Source organism: Zootoca vivipara, chromosome 1 (genome assembly GCF_963506605.1).
Source record: "Zootoca vivipara chromosome 1, rZooViv1.1, whole genome shotgun sequence".
NCBI classification, from domain to species: domain Eukaryota; kingdom Metazoa; phylum Chordata; class Lepidosauria; order Squamata; family Lacertidae; genus Zootoca; species Zootoca vivipara.
In genome coordinates, this window is record NC_083276.1 from 10,157,816 (window position 1) to 10,175,077 (window position 17,262).

General features: G+C 44.5%; 2 protein-coding genes across 2 annotated transcripts in view; one reads left to right on the forward strand and one right to left on the reverse strand.

Moving 5' to 3' along the window:
* BRF1 (BRF1 RNA polymerase III transcription initiation factor subunit) overlaps positions 1–17,262 on the forward strand; it is a 202,258-nt gene that overhangs the window by 71,920 nt on the left and 113,076 nt on the right. The window contains exon 5 of the mRNA XM_035104684.2: positions 11,605–11,677. Within this exon, the coding sequence (XP_034960575.2) occupies positions 11,605–11,677 (73 nt within the window). The remainder of the gene's footprint in view (positions 1–11,604; positions 11,678–17,262) is intronic.
* BTBD6 (BTB domain containing 6) overlaps positions 15,037–17,262 on the reverse strand; it is a 4,715-nt gene continuing 2,489 nt past the window's right edge. The window contains exons 2-4 of the mRNA XM_060271497.1: positions 17,073–17,163; positions 16,600–16,718; positions 15,037–16,432 (exon numbers count right to left, since the gene is read on the reverse strand). Coding sequence (XP_060127480.1) covers positions 15,400–16,432; positions 16,600–16,718; positions 17,073–17,163 — 1,243 coding nt within the window. The 3' untranslated portion in view covers positions 15,037–15,399. The remainder of the gene's footprint in view (positions 16,433–16,599; positions 16,719–17,072; positions 17,164–17,262) is intronic.

A 17,262-nucleotide genomic window follows, 5' to 3' on the forward strand; every position in this document is an offset into this window, starting at 1 on the left:
TCATCTTACTTTAGGTGTGGGGAACCTTTGACCCTCCAGATGTTGAACTACAACTCTCAACAGCCAATTGCCAAGGTTGATGGGAGTTGTAGTTCAGCAACTTCTGGAGGACTAAAGGTTCTCCACACCTGCTCTATATTCTTCTGACTCCAGCTTTAGACAAAATGAGGTAAACTAATATGGGTAAAATCCAGTGTTGTCTGAGCAGAAGTCTACAACCCAACGCTCTGGAGCAGATGGTGGGGTGTGGGATGCAGGAAGGCAGAGGGCAGTGAATTGCAGTCATTTGAGTGGACGGTATGACACTCAGGAGCAAGTAACTGTAACCATGGCTAGGTATGCTGTCTCAATAAGCAAGCACTGGCTTGCTGATAACAAACTAGACTCTGAAGTTATGGATTGGATTTGAACACCATGGTTTACATGAAGTTTGTTTTGTAAAAGAGAAAACTTGAACAGGAACTAGTTCCTTTTTGGACAGGATGAACTTGAATAGAAGACCCTTGGAGTCCTTTCAGATGAGCCTGAACTGAACTAATATGATTTGGTATGCTGTGTGACTTGACAAACCATAGTTATAGCTTTTACTCTGCCTCTGGGAAGCCCTTGCACTAATAAAAACTGGAGCAACTGAACAGGTAGAATACGCAGCTATGGCTTACCCTAGTTTGGGAACCTCAGTCCATGATTTGTTCAAAATATGGTTAGTGCAAACTGTTTTGGTGTGACCACCAGCTGGACCAAGCACTTTTTAAAAAACTTGGCAGGGTAGAGGAGGAAAATGAAAAATATATTGTAATGCTGCTGCCTTTATCTTAGAATCAGAATTGTAGAGTTGGAAAGGACTCCAAGGGTCTTCTATTCAAGTTCATCCTGTCCAAAAAGGAACTAGTTCCTGTTCAAGTTTTCTCTTTTACAAAACAAATTAGTTCAGTTCAGGCTCATCTAAATTAACTTTTTAGCTGTAATTTTTTAAAATCCTTCGCAGAAGTATAGCATCCAAAATTATATTGGGGTCACACTCGGTAATAGGAAGTCTAACTGGCAGAATGTTAACAGGTGGATCTTTCCCCATAATTTTATTTCCATACTAAAAAAGGCTTACCCTGTTTAATTTATGCCAGTCACACAACAGTTAAAGGCACAAGGGATCATTCACTTTGTCTCTGTACCTGTATTTCTTGCTTCAAGCTGCTTCTGTTGGAAGAGAGTAAATATATTCTCAGGGAAGATACAGGAAATGCCTCACATTCCTTCTTTCTGGATGCTTAGCAAGAGTGGTTAAGTGACTAAGCTTCCTTAGCAACAGAAGCGCTTACATATCTGCCAAATAAGCCTTAGAACATTGCCTCCATTTTTAAAAAAAAGCTAAATCAGAGTTAGGGCTCTTGCTGGGGGGTACAGAGGGTGTATGTGAAGATAAACTAGATATGGTTCCAAGTTCTACCCCAAATAAACTTAATTTGCCTTCAGGTGACCTGGCAATTATGGGAACTACTTTCAGGTGTTGTTCATTTTTGAACTACTTCTGTGAACTTCATCCAGTTGAATTAGTTCAGTCCAAGTGCTGTTCAAGATGCAATTTGATGATAATCCCACACTTTTTCAAGGGTGCGGGAAGTGAGAAAGATGCAAAATGCATTGCAATGTGATATCTGAAGTGAAGTTTATTGAATATTTTAGTGTCTTTTTGGGGGGGGGGGTGGGAGGGCGCAATGGAAACACTTCCAGATGCTGGTCCCCCTAAACATTGGTAACAATTTCAGCTTTGTGCCCTGACCCTACTTAATTGTTTTCCCTCCCTCCTTGCAATACATTTGGCATTGATTACAAGTTTCTCTTGCTCTGCTGGATTTAATTTGTAGCAACACAGTGGATTTTCCCCCTGCTTCCACTTAAAAATGGTAAGGGGCAGAGGACTAGTAGGCAGAAGTGTCTATTGATTATTCTGTACATGAAGAAGTGTAAGAAGGCTTGGAGCTGCAGGTCATCCTATTAAGAGGGTGAAAGCACTTCGCTTCTCTTACCAGTTCCCCAAAAATCTATAAAGCTATTTTCTTGATAGGACATCTATAGAACCTATTGCATAGTAAAAAACACATACTACGTATAAATAACTATGAAATGAGAATGATTACTGTCAGTGAAATTTGGGGCTCCCCTCCCCCCCCCCAAGCATAGGTAGCTATCCACAGATTATAAAAGAAAAGAGCTTTGAGAGCAGCTTGTTACACCCTGATCAGCATCTGGGTTTACGGAGTGCCACTTATGCACTAACCTCTGCTGTACATTTTCTGACACCCCTTTCTGTTTTCCCATTGACTTGGTTGAAGTCTTTTTCTTCCTCGAATACCCCAAATGTAGTATCTTTCAGAACAGCAATTTTTATTTTTATTTTTAAAAAGGGGGGGGAGAGGTAGGTGGGTGGGGTGGGGGTGCCGATGTTTCTATTTTCCTTGGTATGTGTAGGGGTTCAGTGTCAGCGTTGGTCCTGCAGGTTTTCTGTTGTTCGTTTGTGCTCCTTTGTTAGTGAGAGAGGTCGGGGGTTGGCTTAGGATGCGCTTGTTCGTTTGTGTTTGGCTGTGATGGTCTTTGGTTTCTTGTGTGAGTGGGGTGGGTGGGTGTTTTGTTTAGGATAGCCATATTGAATTGTATGCTGGTGGAGGGTTTTTGTCATTGTCTCGTTGGGCTGTGTAGGTGATGAAGGGGAACCATATTGGGGTGAAGGTGTCTTCTTCCGTTTGTCCCCGTGTCAGTTTCAGCTTACTGGTTAGTTTTTCTAGTAGGGCTGTTTCCCATACTACTTGATACCATTGATCCATGTTTACTCCTGACAGGTCTTTCCAGTTTCTGGTTATGATGGTTCTGGTTGCTGACAGTAGGTGGGTTATGAGTTCTTTGTATTCTGCATGGGCGTTGTTGTCTTGGAAGATGTTTAATAAGACCAGTTCCGGGGTGATTTCTAGCACTTGCTTAGTTATCTTACAGATTTCTCGTATGGTTGTTGTCCAGAATGATTGGATTTTGGGGCAATCCCACCACATGTGGAGGTATGTGCCTGTGGAGGTGCATCCTCTCCAGCATTTTGGTGAGGTTCCTGGGCGTATTAGTGCTAGTTTTCTTGGAGTTAAGTACCATCTGTAGGTAAGTTTCAGGGAGAGTTCTCTTCTTTTCGTTGATATGGATTTAAAGGGGGGTTTAGACCACATTCTGGTCCATTGGGTGGGGTTTATTTCATATCCTATGTCATCCTCCCATTGTTTTTTGATTGCGTCTAGGGGATTCGTGGGACTTTTGAGTAGTATTTTGTATATTGCGGATACCAGTCCTTTGTTGTGTCCCTTTGTCAGTAGGAGGAGATTTTCAAAGGCCGTTGGGGGTCTAGTTGCTGCTGGTTTTATTGCTGGGTTGTTTAGGAGAACCTGTATTTGGTTTTGTGCTAGCCAGGGTATTTCAATGTCTTCTAGTTTGTCCTGTATTTCTTGTGCTGTCAGGGGTTTGTTGTTTTTATAGAAGTCTGATAAGCGGTATAGGCCTTTGGTTTGCCAAGTTTTTATTTGGAGGTTTTGTGCTGCGTGGTGGAGTAGTGGGTGGTAGGCCAGGGGAATTAGTGGGGACGGGGTTGGGGATAGTTTGTCTATTTCTGATTTCCATGTTTTGAGCATGGTTTGTGTGTACCTGTTAAGCGTTGTGGGGATTTTTCTTAGCTTGTTTGGGAGGAATGGGTATGCTGTAGTGCTGATATTTTCGATTGTCTCCCTCTCAAGGTGTATCCATTGTTTAGTCTCATCTTCTAGTATATATGGTATTATATGGCGTATTTGGTTGGCACTGTAATATGCTTGTATGTTGGGGATTCCCCAACCTCCTTCAGAGGTGGGGAGGTGCAGGAATTTGGTGCTCATTCTTGGTTTTTTGTGTGAGAAGATAAATGAGTGTAGTTTTTGCTGCCATTTGTGAAGTTGGGCTGGGGGAATCCAGATTGGGAGGGTTTGGAATAGGTAGGTTAGTTTCGGGAGGGTGTTCATTTTGATCATGGCTATTTTGTCTGAGAGGGTGAAGTTCATTTTGCTCCATCTCTTTAGGTCTTTGTTTATCTGCTGCCACAGGGGCTTGTAATTTTGGAGGTATAACTTGTTGAGGTTTTTGGTTATTTGTACCCCTAGATATCTAAACTTGGTGTGGCAGAGTTTTATCTTGGTGATGTTAGTGAGTTTTCTTTGAATGTGTGGGGGGGTGTTGAAGCACATGGCTTCTGATTTTGTAAAGTTTACTCGTAGGCCCGACACCGTTGTGAATGTGTTGAGTTCCCTGATTAAGGAAGTTGCTGTGTTTAAGGGGTCTGGTGTTGTGACCATTAGATCATCAGCGAAAAGCCCTACTTTGTAGGTTTTGCCTTTTATTTCCACTCCCCTGATGTCTGTGGCTGCTCGGATTCGGATTGCTAGGGGTTCTAGAGCCAGGATAAAAAGGAAAGGAGACAGTGGGCATCCCTGTTTTGTGCCTCTTTGGATTGCTATGGTATTTGAGTCCATATTGTTGATTCTGCATTTTGCTGAGGCTTGGGAATATATTTGTTTAAGAGTTTGTAGGAAGTTGGGGCCAAAATTCATGTTGTTTAGTACCGCTAGTAGGTACTTCCATTCTAAGCAGTCGAACGCTTTGAGGATGTCTAGGGACATAATTGTTAGTGGGCATTTGGTTGTCTTGCTGTGCTCGATTAGGTTTAGTAGTTTCCTGATGGGGTCTGTAATATTGCGACCGGGGACAAAGCCGGTCTGGTCTGGGCCTATTAGTTTGGATAGGAAGATTTTTAGGCGATTGGCCAAGATTGATGTGAATATCTTGTAGTCTTGGTTTATTAGTGAGATTGGGCGGTATGATTCTGTTTGGAGGCTGTCCTTCAAGGGTTTCGGGATTGAAATTATTTTGGATTGGGTCCAGGTTTGGGGGATGGGTTCCCCTTTCATGATGTCGTTAAATAGACGTGTCATGTAGGGCATCAGGGGTTCTTTGAATTTCTTATAGAATTCTGTTGTGAAGCCGTCTGGGCCTGGGGCTTTGTGCGGTTTCAAGTTTTTGAGGACTTTGTCTATTTCTTCTGGGGTGATGGGGCTGTCCATGAATTCCTGTTCCTCATCGGTTAAGGAAGGCATGGTCAGTCCTTCTAGGAATTTACTGATTTCCTTCTCTGATGGGCTATGAGAGGTGTATAGTTTGGAGTAGAATTCTGCGAATTCTGAAATTATTTCTTTGGGGGAGTATGTTATGTCGCCGTCTTTTTTGGTGATGCAGTGTATTCTTGTTTTGAGTGCTTTTTTCCTGCATCTATTCGCTAATAGTCTGGAGTTTTTACCCCCGTATTCGTAGAAGCGTTGTTTAGAGTATAGAATGTTGATCATTGTTTTATTGATGTCTAGGGAGTCTATTTCTCTTCTTTTTTGTTCTATAAGGTGAAGGAGCTTTTTAGATCCTGTTTGTTTGTAGCGTGATGAGAGAGTCGTGATGTCTTGTTCTAACTTATTAATGTTTGAAGAGGTTTGTTTTTTGAGGAGTGCTTTTTCTTTCATGCACACTCCTCTGGAGACCGCTTTCATTGCGTCCCATAAGAGGGGGGTTGGTGTGTTGTCAATGTCATTTTCCTTGAAGTAATTTTGGAGAGTTTTTGTGAGCCTCTCTCTGATTTGTTTGTTTGTGGTTAGGATGGGACTGAAGGACCATGATGGGGTGGTTTGTGTTCCCTCTCCTATTTTAACAGTGGCTTCTACTGGGGCATGATCTGTGATTTTGATGTTGCCTATGTTTGTTGATTCCACCAAAGGGATCAGGCCCTGTGTGAGTAGAATGCTGTCCAGTCTGGACATTGTGCCATGGCGTCCGGATTGGAATGTATGGGTGTTGTCTCCTGGGTTTTGTTCGCCCCATATGTCATATAGACCCCTGTTTTTTAATATTTTCAGTAGCTTGTGGGAGTCCCTATTCGTTGGGGGGGGGGTTTTTGAGGGAGGTTGCCCTTGGATTTGTAGGGTGGGTGTCTTTCAGGGATATGCCTTTCATATTTAGGTTAAGGTCGCCTCCTAGGATTGCCTCCCCTTCAGTGAAGGAAAGGAATTTGTTTAGTGTCTTTTGGAGGAAGTCTAGTTGTTTCAAATTTGGGGCATAGATAGAGCCGAGTGTCAGTTTAATTTTTCCGTCTAGTTCCCCGTTAACGAAGATGAATCTGCCTCTTTTGTCCTTTAGGACTTTTGTGGCTTTGAAGTTCAGGTCTCTATTGAGTATCACTGCTACCCCTCGGGCTTTTCCTGAGCCATTTGCCACCCACTGTTGATTGTAGCGGGGGTCTATCAGGAGCTTGTTCCCCTTGGGTGGGTTGTGTATTTCTTGTAGAAAGGTGATGTGTGGCTTCATGGAGTTTATGTATGTGGTGATGCGTTTTCTTTTGATGGGGTTTCCCAACCCCCTCACATTCAGTGTAATTGCTTTTAAGTTAGCCATCTTGCTTCACTATTGTGTGGGGCAATTCCTTGCCAACCCGCCCGGGCTGTCTTGTCTCTCTCTTTTTGTTTGGTGTACCACTGGAGTTGCGCTGACCTAGGGTGTGTTGGGTAAGGGGTAAGTGAGGTTGGAGTTAGAATTGGGTTAAAGAGTGGAGGGTAGGTTGTAGAGAGTTTCCTATATGTAGTCATATAGGTGTTTTGGGAGGGCGTTTCGGACCTTTTGGCGATTAGCCGGTTGGTCCTGGGTCTCGGCTGGTGTGGAGGTCCCTGTACTAGGACAAGTCGACCCCCTTGTCGCTTGCGATAGGGGGTGTCCAGCGAGACGGTATAGGGCGTCTTTGTGACGCCAATGTCTAGTATGGGGTTCAGGAGCGATGTTGCCCGTGCGAAAGGTAACATCGTTGGGGTTTGTGAGTGTGTGTCTTGGTACGCTCTGGTGCCACCGTTCTGTATGTTAGTTATCAAATTTTTGCCTGATTGTGGATTGTGGTTTGGGGATTGTGAGGTTTGTTTTACCCTATTGTGACTGGGGGGGGTAGTGAAGGTGTGGGTTGTTGGTTGATGGGGGTGTGGTTGGGGTTGTGGTTGTCTGGACTGGTGCTGGGGTAGGGGTTTCTGTGGGGATGTGGAGTTGGGGAGGGTATTGTTGTTAGCTATTTTTGTAATTTAAGAAAAGGGATGGGGGATAGTCACCAGTCCTGCGATATGGGGTGTTTTCCGGTTGCTTCGTTTAGTTGTTGCTGCTGCTGTTGCTGTTGCCGTTGTCATTCCTCTGCGAAGTGTAGATTTGGGTGATCTTGGTTTGGTTTCTTGTGCTGACTCCTCGGTGAGGTGATTCTGTACGTGTCCGTCGTTGGTTGTCTCGATATGTCTTGTTGGGTCGCTTTTTCTGTCTTCCTTTCCTTTCCACTTTCGTCCAATTGTTTGCTGGTGTTGCATTGCTGTGGCCCTGGCTGGTACTTAGTGAGTCTCCTTGTTGTTCTTCCGGCGGGAGGTCAATTCCAAGGTCTTCCAGTAGTTGCTTGGCTTCTGGTATGTTGGTTGCCATGTGTTGTGTTGAGTTGATTGTTACAATGAGGCGGAAGGGAAAGCCCCATCGGTATTTGTACCCTGCTTGCAGGATGCGCTGGGTATATGGGCGTAAGCTCCTCCTCCGATTTAGGGTGTCCTGGGATAAGTCTTGGAAAACCATTATGTTATTTCCTTTGTACTGGAGGTTGGTTAAGTTCCTGAGATAGTTCCATATCTCCTCTTTTTTCCTGTATCGTGCGAAGCACACGATGATGTCTCTGGGACGGGCGTCAGCTTTTGCCTTAGCTTTTAGGGATCTGTGGGCCCTTTCCAGGTCGCCTATCTCGAGTGTCAGACCTGGGATTGTGTTTTTTAGCCAGCTTACGATTAGATCTGCTGGACTTCTTTCCTCTGCGTTTTCGGGGAAGTTGCGGAAGCGGATGTTGCAGCGTCTGCTTCGATCTTCAAGGTCCGCTTGCTTGATTCTCAGTTCTTCGTTTTCTGTTTCTAGTTTGTTCAGTTTTTCTTCCATGAGTGTATTCTTTTCCCGGTACTGCTCTATTGTTCTCTCTTGTATTTGATTCTTATTTTCTAGGTCTTTCACTTTGGAGGTCAGCTCACTGATTAGTGTCTTCAGGGGGGTCACTGCGGCTTCTACAGCGGCTTGCAGTGCTGCTTTTAATCTCTTTTCCATTTCCGTCATTTCTTCCCTCATTTCGTTTAGCGTTGCTGGGCGTTCATTTTCTTGGTGGGGTGGTGTGGCTTCGGCGTGATTTTCCATTGCCTTGGTTGATGTTGCCTCGGTCTCTTTGCTGGTTTTGGTATGAGGCCTGAGGTTTTCTTGGCTTGGTGTGTTGTGATCAGGGGTTGTGATGTTGGTGGCTTTTGGGTGTTGTTGAGTTGCTCAGGCGTTGTTGAAAGTTTGGTGGCTTGGCAGAGCGTTCGGTTTAGGCAGCCATATGTGTTACTTCCTGGTAGTAGATTAAGTTCTTCTTTAAGGTTTCCGCGTTCGTCTCGGTTGCGTTGTCGGTTAGGGGGGCAAGTAACTAGGTCGATGTGTGGACCGATAGGCGGGTGGTTTGTGCGGGGGGGGGATTTCCGTCAGTTGTGGCGCCGATGGTCTGTGGCTGTGATGGGGGGGTGTTCTGAGGGGGAATAGAGGGAGCGAGGCTCCTCTCTCGGGGTTGGTGTGGTAGGTAGGTTGAAGAAGGGGGCTTTAATTTGTGGGGAGGGAGGGGGAGGAGGTAAGGAAGAGGGAAGGGGGGTTAATGGACAAGGGTGGGGTTGTAGGTCCGGGTGTGGGGTGGTGGGTGGGATTAAGGAGAGACTGATGGGTGGTTGTTTTTGTTCTAGTGGGGAAGAGGGGAAGAAAAAGGGGGGGAAGGGAAGGAAGAAGAAAGACAGAAGGGAATAGTAAAAGGGTGAGAGGGAGAGAGGAGGCAAGGAGAGAGAGAGAAAAGGAGGAGAGAAAAGCAAAGATGGAAGGGAAAAGGAAGGGGGTGGATGTATGGGGGGGTAGTTTTGTGTATTGGAGGGTAGGAGCAATGAGAGCAGTTGTGGTTGGGGGTGGTAGCCTTATTGTGAAGTTGTTGTTGTTGATTTGAGATCTATAATCTCGCCTTCACACACTTATCTATATTTTCACAGAGGGAGGAGGGGGAGAAAAGGGGGGAGGCGGAGGGGGTGAGGGTAAGGGGAGAGGGCAAGATAAGGGAGTGGGTGGGGGGACAGTCTTTTCTGGGGGAATATTAATTGGGGGGGGCAGAAGAGATCTTCTGGTTTTGGCTGGTTTTTACTTGTTTTCCTCTTCTCTTTATCCTGGGGGGGCGTTAGAGTGGTGGTGGCGACGATGTGATGGCCGTGGGGGGGGGGGAGGTTCCTGCCCTCACCTGGGTTGGGGGTGGCGGGGGCCCTCTTCTCCCTATCTTCCCCTCTTTCCTTTCCTTTCTTCTTTCTCCTTTCTCCTTTCTCCTTTCTCCTTTCTTCTTTGCTTCACCTTGGGGGTGGTAGTGTCGGCGGCGGCAGGCAGGCAGGAGCGCCAGAGGGGTCGGTGCGCCCCTTGGACTCTGGCGCTCCGGTTCTTCACGGGGTTCCCCGCTGCGGTGCCCCTTCGTGGGGGGGGATTCCCTCCTCTTCTTCTTCTTCTGGAATGGCTGGGATGGCGGCGGTGGCGGCGGTGGCGAAGCAGGGCCGTCGCGTGGCGGGAGGCCTCGGGCCGCGGAGTTTCGCCCGGCCGCTGGTTTGGCGCTTTCAGCTTCGGCCCGGCGGGTTCGCGGGGGGCCTTAGCGGCTCCCCGTTTGATCCGCCGGGCTTTTCTGGCGCTCACGTGGTCGCCGCGGAGTCCGCGGCCTGGAGGGTGGTCTCGGGACACGAGGCTACGGCGCTCTGTTTCGGTCCGGTAGGATCGCCAGGGGGCTTCCAGCGGCTCCCCGGTCGGTCCACCAGGCTCGCTTGGCGCCCGTGCTCTGGTGGCGGTGGTTCCGCCGGTTTCGGCGGCTTGGAGGCTTGGCAGGCGGCACGGGCTCGCTGTTCGCTCTCAGGAGCTTCGCGCTGCCGTGCCGCTCTCCATCTTGCCTCGCCGGAAGTCTTCAGAACAGCAATTTGAAATCATCTGTATCTATGTATTATAATGGATGTGCAGAAAGTGAAAAATACTGACATTTGCACACGGATTCCCCCCTGGGCTCCATATACGGACACACACACACACACACACACACACACACACACACACACACACCCTACAAAGGTTGTGATTCAAGCTCAAAAAATCTGAGTATTACCAAAGTGCTTAGCGACTGGGATCGCTCAGTCGGTAGAGCATGAGACTCTTAATCTACGAGCCTTTGGTTTGAGCTCCACAGTGGGCAGGGGGTTGGGCTAGATCAGGGGTCACCAAACTAAGGCCTGGGGGCCGGATGCGGCCCAATTGCCTTCTAAATCCGGCCCGTGGACAGTCCGGGAATCAGCATGTTTTTACATGAGTAGAATGGGTTCTTTTATTTAAAATGCATCTCTGGGTTATTTGTGGGGCCTGCCTGGTGTTTTTATAAGAGTAGAATGTATCCTTTTATTTAAAATACATCTCTTGGTTATTTGTGGGGCATAGGAATTCATTCATATTTTTTCCCCAAAATATAGTCCGGCCCCCCACAAGGTCTGAGGGACAGTGAAAAAGTTTGCTGACCCTTGGGCTAGATGGTCCTTGTGGTCCCTTCCAACTCCCCCATTCCATGAAATTGGTAGCCTATCAAAGGCCACACATGGCATGCGGTGAAGCTTCCAGTTCTTTTTATTAGGTTGTATCCAATCGTAGTTTTGGCCTAGTGGAAAGTGCTTATGATTGTGCAAGACACAGAACCCACTTCTTGACAATGCTCAGCCTCTCCACTGTATCTCTCTGCGCTGTATCACATGTTGTTCTTTGTGCCCATTCTCTCTGTGCCACATCCCACGCTGGCTGGCCTTCAGATACATCTTTCTGGCAGGCACAAGAGTCTACAGTGGGTAGTGGGAATTGGTGAAAATTGGGTGCCCTAACTCACATGAGTGGAAATGTTTCTGCTAGTGCAGTCACCACAGTATTATGACTCAATGTGGATATTTTTGCCTGATGAGCAGGGCCGGAATTAAGTTTGATGAGGCCCTAAGCTACTGAAGGTAATGGGGCCCTTTATATGTCCAGCTGTCCTTTGTCAACAACAAATTGTCGCTGTTTTTTGTGTTGAATATATGCTGTATGGTAATTTATGCACCTAATAGGTATCTAAAGCCATTTGCAACTGTTGCTGTATGCAAGTTTTATTTTATTTGTTTTTTTATCTTATGTGTTGGAAATGTACATCCAGGTTGTTTTTCCTTTAAATTTTTTTGGGGCCTCCAAGAGAGTGGGGCCCTAAGTTATAGCTTGTTTATCTTATACGTAAATCCGGCACTGCCGATGGGACTGGTAAATAATAGTCAGCACCAGAAGTTGATACTTTCATATGAATACTTGTTTAAAATATATTCAGGACACAGTTTTATTTCCATACAAGGAAATTGTAACTTTTGCTGCTTAATAATCAAAGTACCCTTTCCCCTCTTCCTTATACAGGTGAATGTCTACGTGCTGGGGAAAACTTTTCTTCTGCTGGCCAGAGAGCTCTGCATAAATGCTCCAGCTATAGGTATTTTTTAATAAGAGTTGACTTTCGGTACGTGGGTATACTTGTGCCATGATTTCATGGCAGCTTATCAAGCTAAAAAAACATTTACATAATGCAATTTAACCTGTATGTAGAAGGCATTTTAATACTAAATCCAAGGAGTCCAGAGATGAAAGCTGCCAATTAAAAGCACAGAGGTAACTTTAGAACAGAAAATCTTAAGTAGTTTATTATCAGCAGTGTGAGCAAGATAAGGCTCCCTCTTCCAATTACTTCTGTCTTTTATTTATTTAAAGTAAATGAACAGGCTGGGATTAAAAGCATGAAATTGTTGATTGAAATTCAGTAGAATCGGTGCAAATTATCTTAGCAAATATTTAATGTTGTCACCTTTAGTGTGGGAGACTTTGCAATTAGACATTGAGGTATTGCAACCAGCACTTACCCCTTCAACCACTTGGGCTTCTTGGAAGTAGATCTGCTTAGAAACAACATCACACCCTTGTGTATGTATGTGGATCGCCTCTAAGAGGGATGTGTAGGTGAATAATCCATCTTCTTGGTTTGAAATAATAAAAAGAGATTGAAATACCTTTAAAAGTGCTCTTTTACTTCAGTCAGAGGTCAGTCAATATTTGGCTGGCTTTGACGTAACCCACCTTAAAAGGTCAGTGCTTCATCAACCACCTTGAGAAATCAAAGCAGATTTGGGCAGTGGTTGTAACACTGGTGTTAAACACAAGACTCTTTGTGCATCGTTTCCATGCACTACCGTGTTTCTCTGAAAATAAGACACCGTCTAATATTTATTTTTCCTCAAAAAACCCCCACTATGGCTTATTTTCAAGGGAAGTCTTATTGCTGCTGCGCCTATCACTATGGCTTATTTTTGGGGTATGGCTTATATTCCTTGAATGCTTAAAAATCCTGTTATGGCTTATTTTATGACTAGGTCTTAAAATAGGGGAAACAGGGTATTAGCGCTACGGGAGTATAAACCAGCAATGCCTTCTATTGGCATCACACTACCAGGCAGTACTAACACCTGTAAGGATACTGTATGTATCAGTAATCGTAACAGCACTGCTGTGTCCCTGATGTTGTTAAACGTATACATATTGTGGCAAGTCAGAAGCAGGGCCGGCCCTACGTGCAGGCTGGGTGGCGCAGGGCACCATGGCGCCGGCCTGCCAGGAGGGCGCCGCGAGCTGCGCCCACCCGCTGGCTGGCCGGTCCGCCGCGCAGCTGCGCCCACGGCAAACGCGCTGCGCCTGCCCGCCCAGGGAAATGGTCCTGGTCAGAAGCTTGCTGATTATTGTCATCTACAAATTAATTTCTAGTATTTTGGAGAAGCAAGACATGCCAGGGAATCCCAAAATTTACTAAATGTCAAAAACCATTTTTTTAAAAAACAAAAAAACCTGCATTTAATTTTTACAAGCAGGTTAGTCCACATTAATCAAGGCACTTGTGTAATTGTTGTCCAGAACCTGTCTGGTAAAAACTCTGATATCTACTGTGATTATAATAATAATTCTTAGAAATTTTATAGTATTTTAGAGTGTCTGGAACACTTTACATATGCTACCCCAGCCATCTTAAAATAACACCATAGGTCAGTGGTAGCCCCTGTTAACACTCTATAATGGACGGCAAAGGTTTGAGAGTGGCTTGGCTAATGTCATCTGGGCAGTTCATGGCAGAGGCCAGATTTTAAATGGGGGTATCGTAGCTTGTACTCTTAGCCATAAAGCTGTGCCAACTACTTCCAAAAGCTTGCATGTATTGCATGCTGTCCTACATGATTACTAGAATATTTAACCTTTTGGTTTATCAGGATACCAAAGTTATTTAGGAAATTATGTAGAGACCAGCTAACATTACACTTGTCAAATTAACTGAAATGGTACAATGGCAATACAAATATTCTTTTAAAGCACACCAATCATCTTGCATTGTTGGATCTTACGAGGTTGGACAGGAATATTGCATCAGTGACATCAGTATATATTTGTGCTGAGTATTGTTTTGTAGGAGTTCGTTGGCATGATGCTGAAGTATCTCAAAAGCTGTTTAGCTTCTCAGTCATGGTGATCTTTGTAAAAAATTTGACTGACTTTGTGAAGTTATAGCTAGTTGCAAAAATGTGTCACAATGGAGCTTTTGACTCCATTGGATTCGAAGAATTGGCTGTACCTTTCTTTAGACCTTGGCTCGTTTGACTTACTTTCTTCACTCTAAACTTCTATGTTACCTAATTAACTGAAACTTGCTTCAGATGCGAATGTTTAATCCCCACAATCAATTTGAGCTTATGTTCTGAAAACATGTTGGTTATGGCAAACTCTCAAGATCTGTTCTAGTAAAAGGGCACCAAGGCTGCCAAAACCACCAAGAAAACAAGTAAACTTTGAAATTAGAGACAGATCTCCAGTTGTTTTAGCTCAGAGTTTATATAGGTGAAAACGGAGGCAATAAATATACCCCACTTTCTAGTTTAAAGTGATTGTGAAATATCTTGAGAGAGAGAGGAGACTCATTTCTGACCCTTCTCTATAGGGCAGGCACCCCCAAACTTCGGCCCTCCAGATGTTTTGGACTACAATTCCCATCAACCACTGGTCCTGTTAGCTAGGGATCATGGGAGTTGTAGGCCAAAACATCTGGAGGGCCGCAGTTTGGGGATGCCTGCTATAGGGTATATGATGAACTGACAGTATTCTACTGGGGGTTTATTGTATTGTAAAAACTAATTTAGACAGTATTCCTAAATAGTAACAGTAGAACCCTGTGTTTGCTTATTCAGAAGTTAATCCCTCTAAATTAAAAATAACCTATTCTCAGGAAAACATGTATACGATTACAGTTTGCTATAATTTTTGATGTTGAAAACCAAGTGGATGTACTTGCATTGTTTCATTTGACAGACTGAAGAAAAGTTTTGTTTGCCTATAGTTATTGGCTAACCTTACAAAAAGAATGACAGGGTTGAGAGTAAGTAATCATCCATTGGAATTGGAGCGCAATGATTTTAGCTTAATAGAACTCTTTGTAGAGATTTCAACCATTTGAGCTGCACAAAAGGTTCATGGCACCTTGTGCCAGCACACTCCTATATCAAGAGAAATTGGTACATTTATTGTATCTCTTATTTCGATGGACCCAATAGGACCATAGTTATCTGGGTCTATACACTTCAGCAAATGTAAGAGTTCTCTGTACTGCAAGCCTATGTATCTTTAATACCCTATGGAGCTTAGGTTTGTATAAGTGGGTGTGGGAGTGCAGCCTTGGGTTGAGCCTCATAAGTCATACTATATGCAAACATTAATGTGAACACAGAGGACCATGGATCCAGTAATCAGCAAAGCACACAGGTATCTAGGACAAGTAAAAATGTTTTATATTCAACAGATTCTCAAACCGCTCTACTTTAGAACATTCTGTTTGAGCCAGCTGCAAGTTAGTTTATCTATATACAAAATAAACGCACGTCACGTGCAAATTTTTTAAAACATTTTCCCCTCCTGCATGTTGCAGTTCAATAATTAAGTCAAATAGCTTATGAATAAATAAAATAAGATTAAATTCAAGAGCATTCCTTCACTTAGTTTGATAGCCAGATGGTAAGTAGACAGTTAAAAGTAGCATAACATTCCAAATCGCCCTGGAATATTTGCAGTCGGGTCAGAGTATCCCTTAATATGCAGAGCAGTCCCAGAATACATTCTAAGTGAAATGCATCATGCATAGAAAATGAGTTCAGGTATCTGCCCTCCTTGCACTCCAGTGCCATTGGTACTGTCTGAGGAGCACTGGAACTGGAAAGTCACTTTTCCACACTGCACTTCGGTCATTCCCTCTTGTCCAAAGTAACTCAGCTCATTGCCGTCCAGGATGGCACTCACATTGTAAAAGGTGTCTTGCTCAACCTGCACGGGATGCTCGAACCATACTGAGAAAGTGTTACTAGATCCATCAGAGGTAAACTTCGTCAGGTTCTGGGCAAGAACAGCCCCCAGCCGCTTCAGTTCAATTTTGACGCTGTATTCCGCCTTCCCACAACTCGACCCGTACAATCCCAGTCCGGCTATAAATATCCTTTTATCAACAGCAAACTGGATGCTGTCACACCGACCTCGGTACCTCCACTGATTGCTACGATAGGCGGAGGACTGAAACCGGTGGCACCTTTGGGGTACGAGTCCTTTCCTCTTTGTTAGCGGAAATTCTAACTTGGGCTTATTGGCAGCAGTATACCACAAGAAAATATTATGCCTTTCCTCGAGCGTTAGGATGTCGGACTGAGCAGCCCCATTGGCAAACTCTTCCAGAGTCATGGTTGGGATCCGTACCAAGTACAAAGCTTTCCCCAATACATTCCGCTTGTTCCTTGGCGTAACCGGCAGCCCTTGCCTTTTGCATTCAGCCTCGGCCCAGTTCAGGACTGCCTCAAACACCACAACCTCCTTCGTGTTCAGGGCTTCCCGTGTCACGATGATCTCTAGCGTCTGTTGATCTATTTCGCAGAAGCCCTCCGATTTTAGTGCCATCTCAGCTTGAGCATCAATGACTTCCCAGCAGCGCTGCGTCAGCTCTGGCTCCTCAAAGAGTCTGCTCTGAGACAGCAGAACGCAAGCATTCTTGGCCTCTAGACTGGTCTCCAGAAAATTGACGCAAGCTTTTGCTAATGCCGGGACAATGTATTTCTTGGCTGCGTATAGAGTAGCAAGCACAGTGTCTGCTTCCAGGTCAATTTCATCGCTGTACATGTACCTATTGATGCAAAAAAGGAGAGAGAATATTCCCATTTTAAAAAAAGAACTGGCATATGGTTGCAGCTAATCATTTAACATCGACCATCCTTAAAGGCCTTTAAACCCATGTTCCCAAGACTGTTGAAAAGCTTTGTTTTCATCCAAGTTATCTTTACTACCACTTACTTTAATAAGATTAGGAAGGCTGCAGGTTCCACATCTGGTATATGGATTTCAGATTTGACCTCTGCAAGATCTCCATAAAACATGGCGTAGAAGACAGAACTACCAACTGCCAAAACATACTGCATTTAAAAAAAGAAGAAAAATCAGCCACGTTGTAGGCAGCTATATTTAAGTAGGTAGAATTGTATAATAATTTCAATTTTAGGAGTACTTCCCCTCCCCCATTTAGCTATAAAACTTAGAATGTACATGAGTGTAAATTTATTTTATCTAGCGTAAGAGAAGATATTATGTTTTATACAACTTAATTGCATTTTATAAAGATAATATGATGGGATGACCCTATAAATAAGAACATTTTGAGCTGGGGCATGTGGAATGGTACATGGGGTCTTTCGATACAGAACAGATAGAATGATCAGAAATAGAATCCCATAGAAGGGGAAAAGAAAGCTGTGTGTGATCCCACAAACCTTGTGAGCAGGAACTTTCTTGGCTGCCCCCACTGGGCCCACAATAAAATGCACGTCCGCCATAAGTTCGTTATTGAACATGAGTGCGTTCCTGCAAGTTTACAGAAAAGGAGGATGCTGTTAAAACTGCAGCTGAGCAGGCAGGCATCGCAAGGCTGTTTCCTTGCTCTCCCCTCTTCTTCAATAGTTT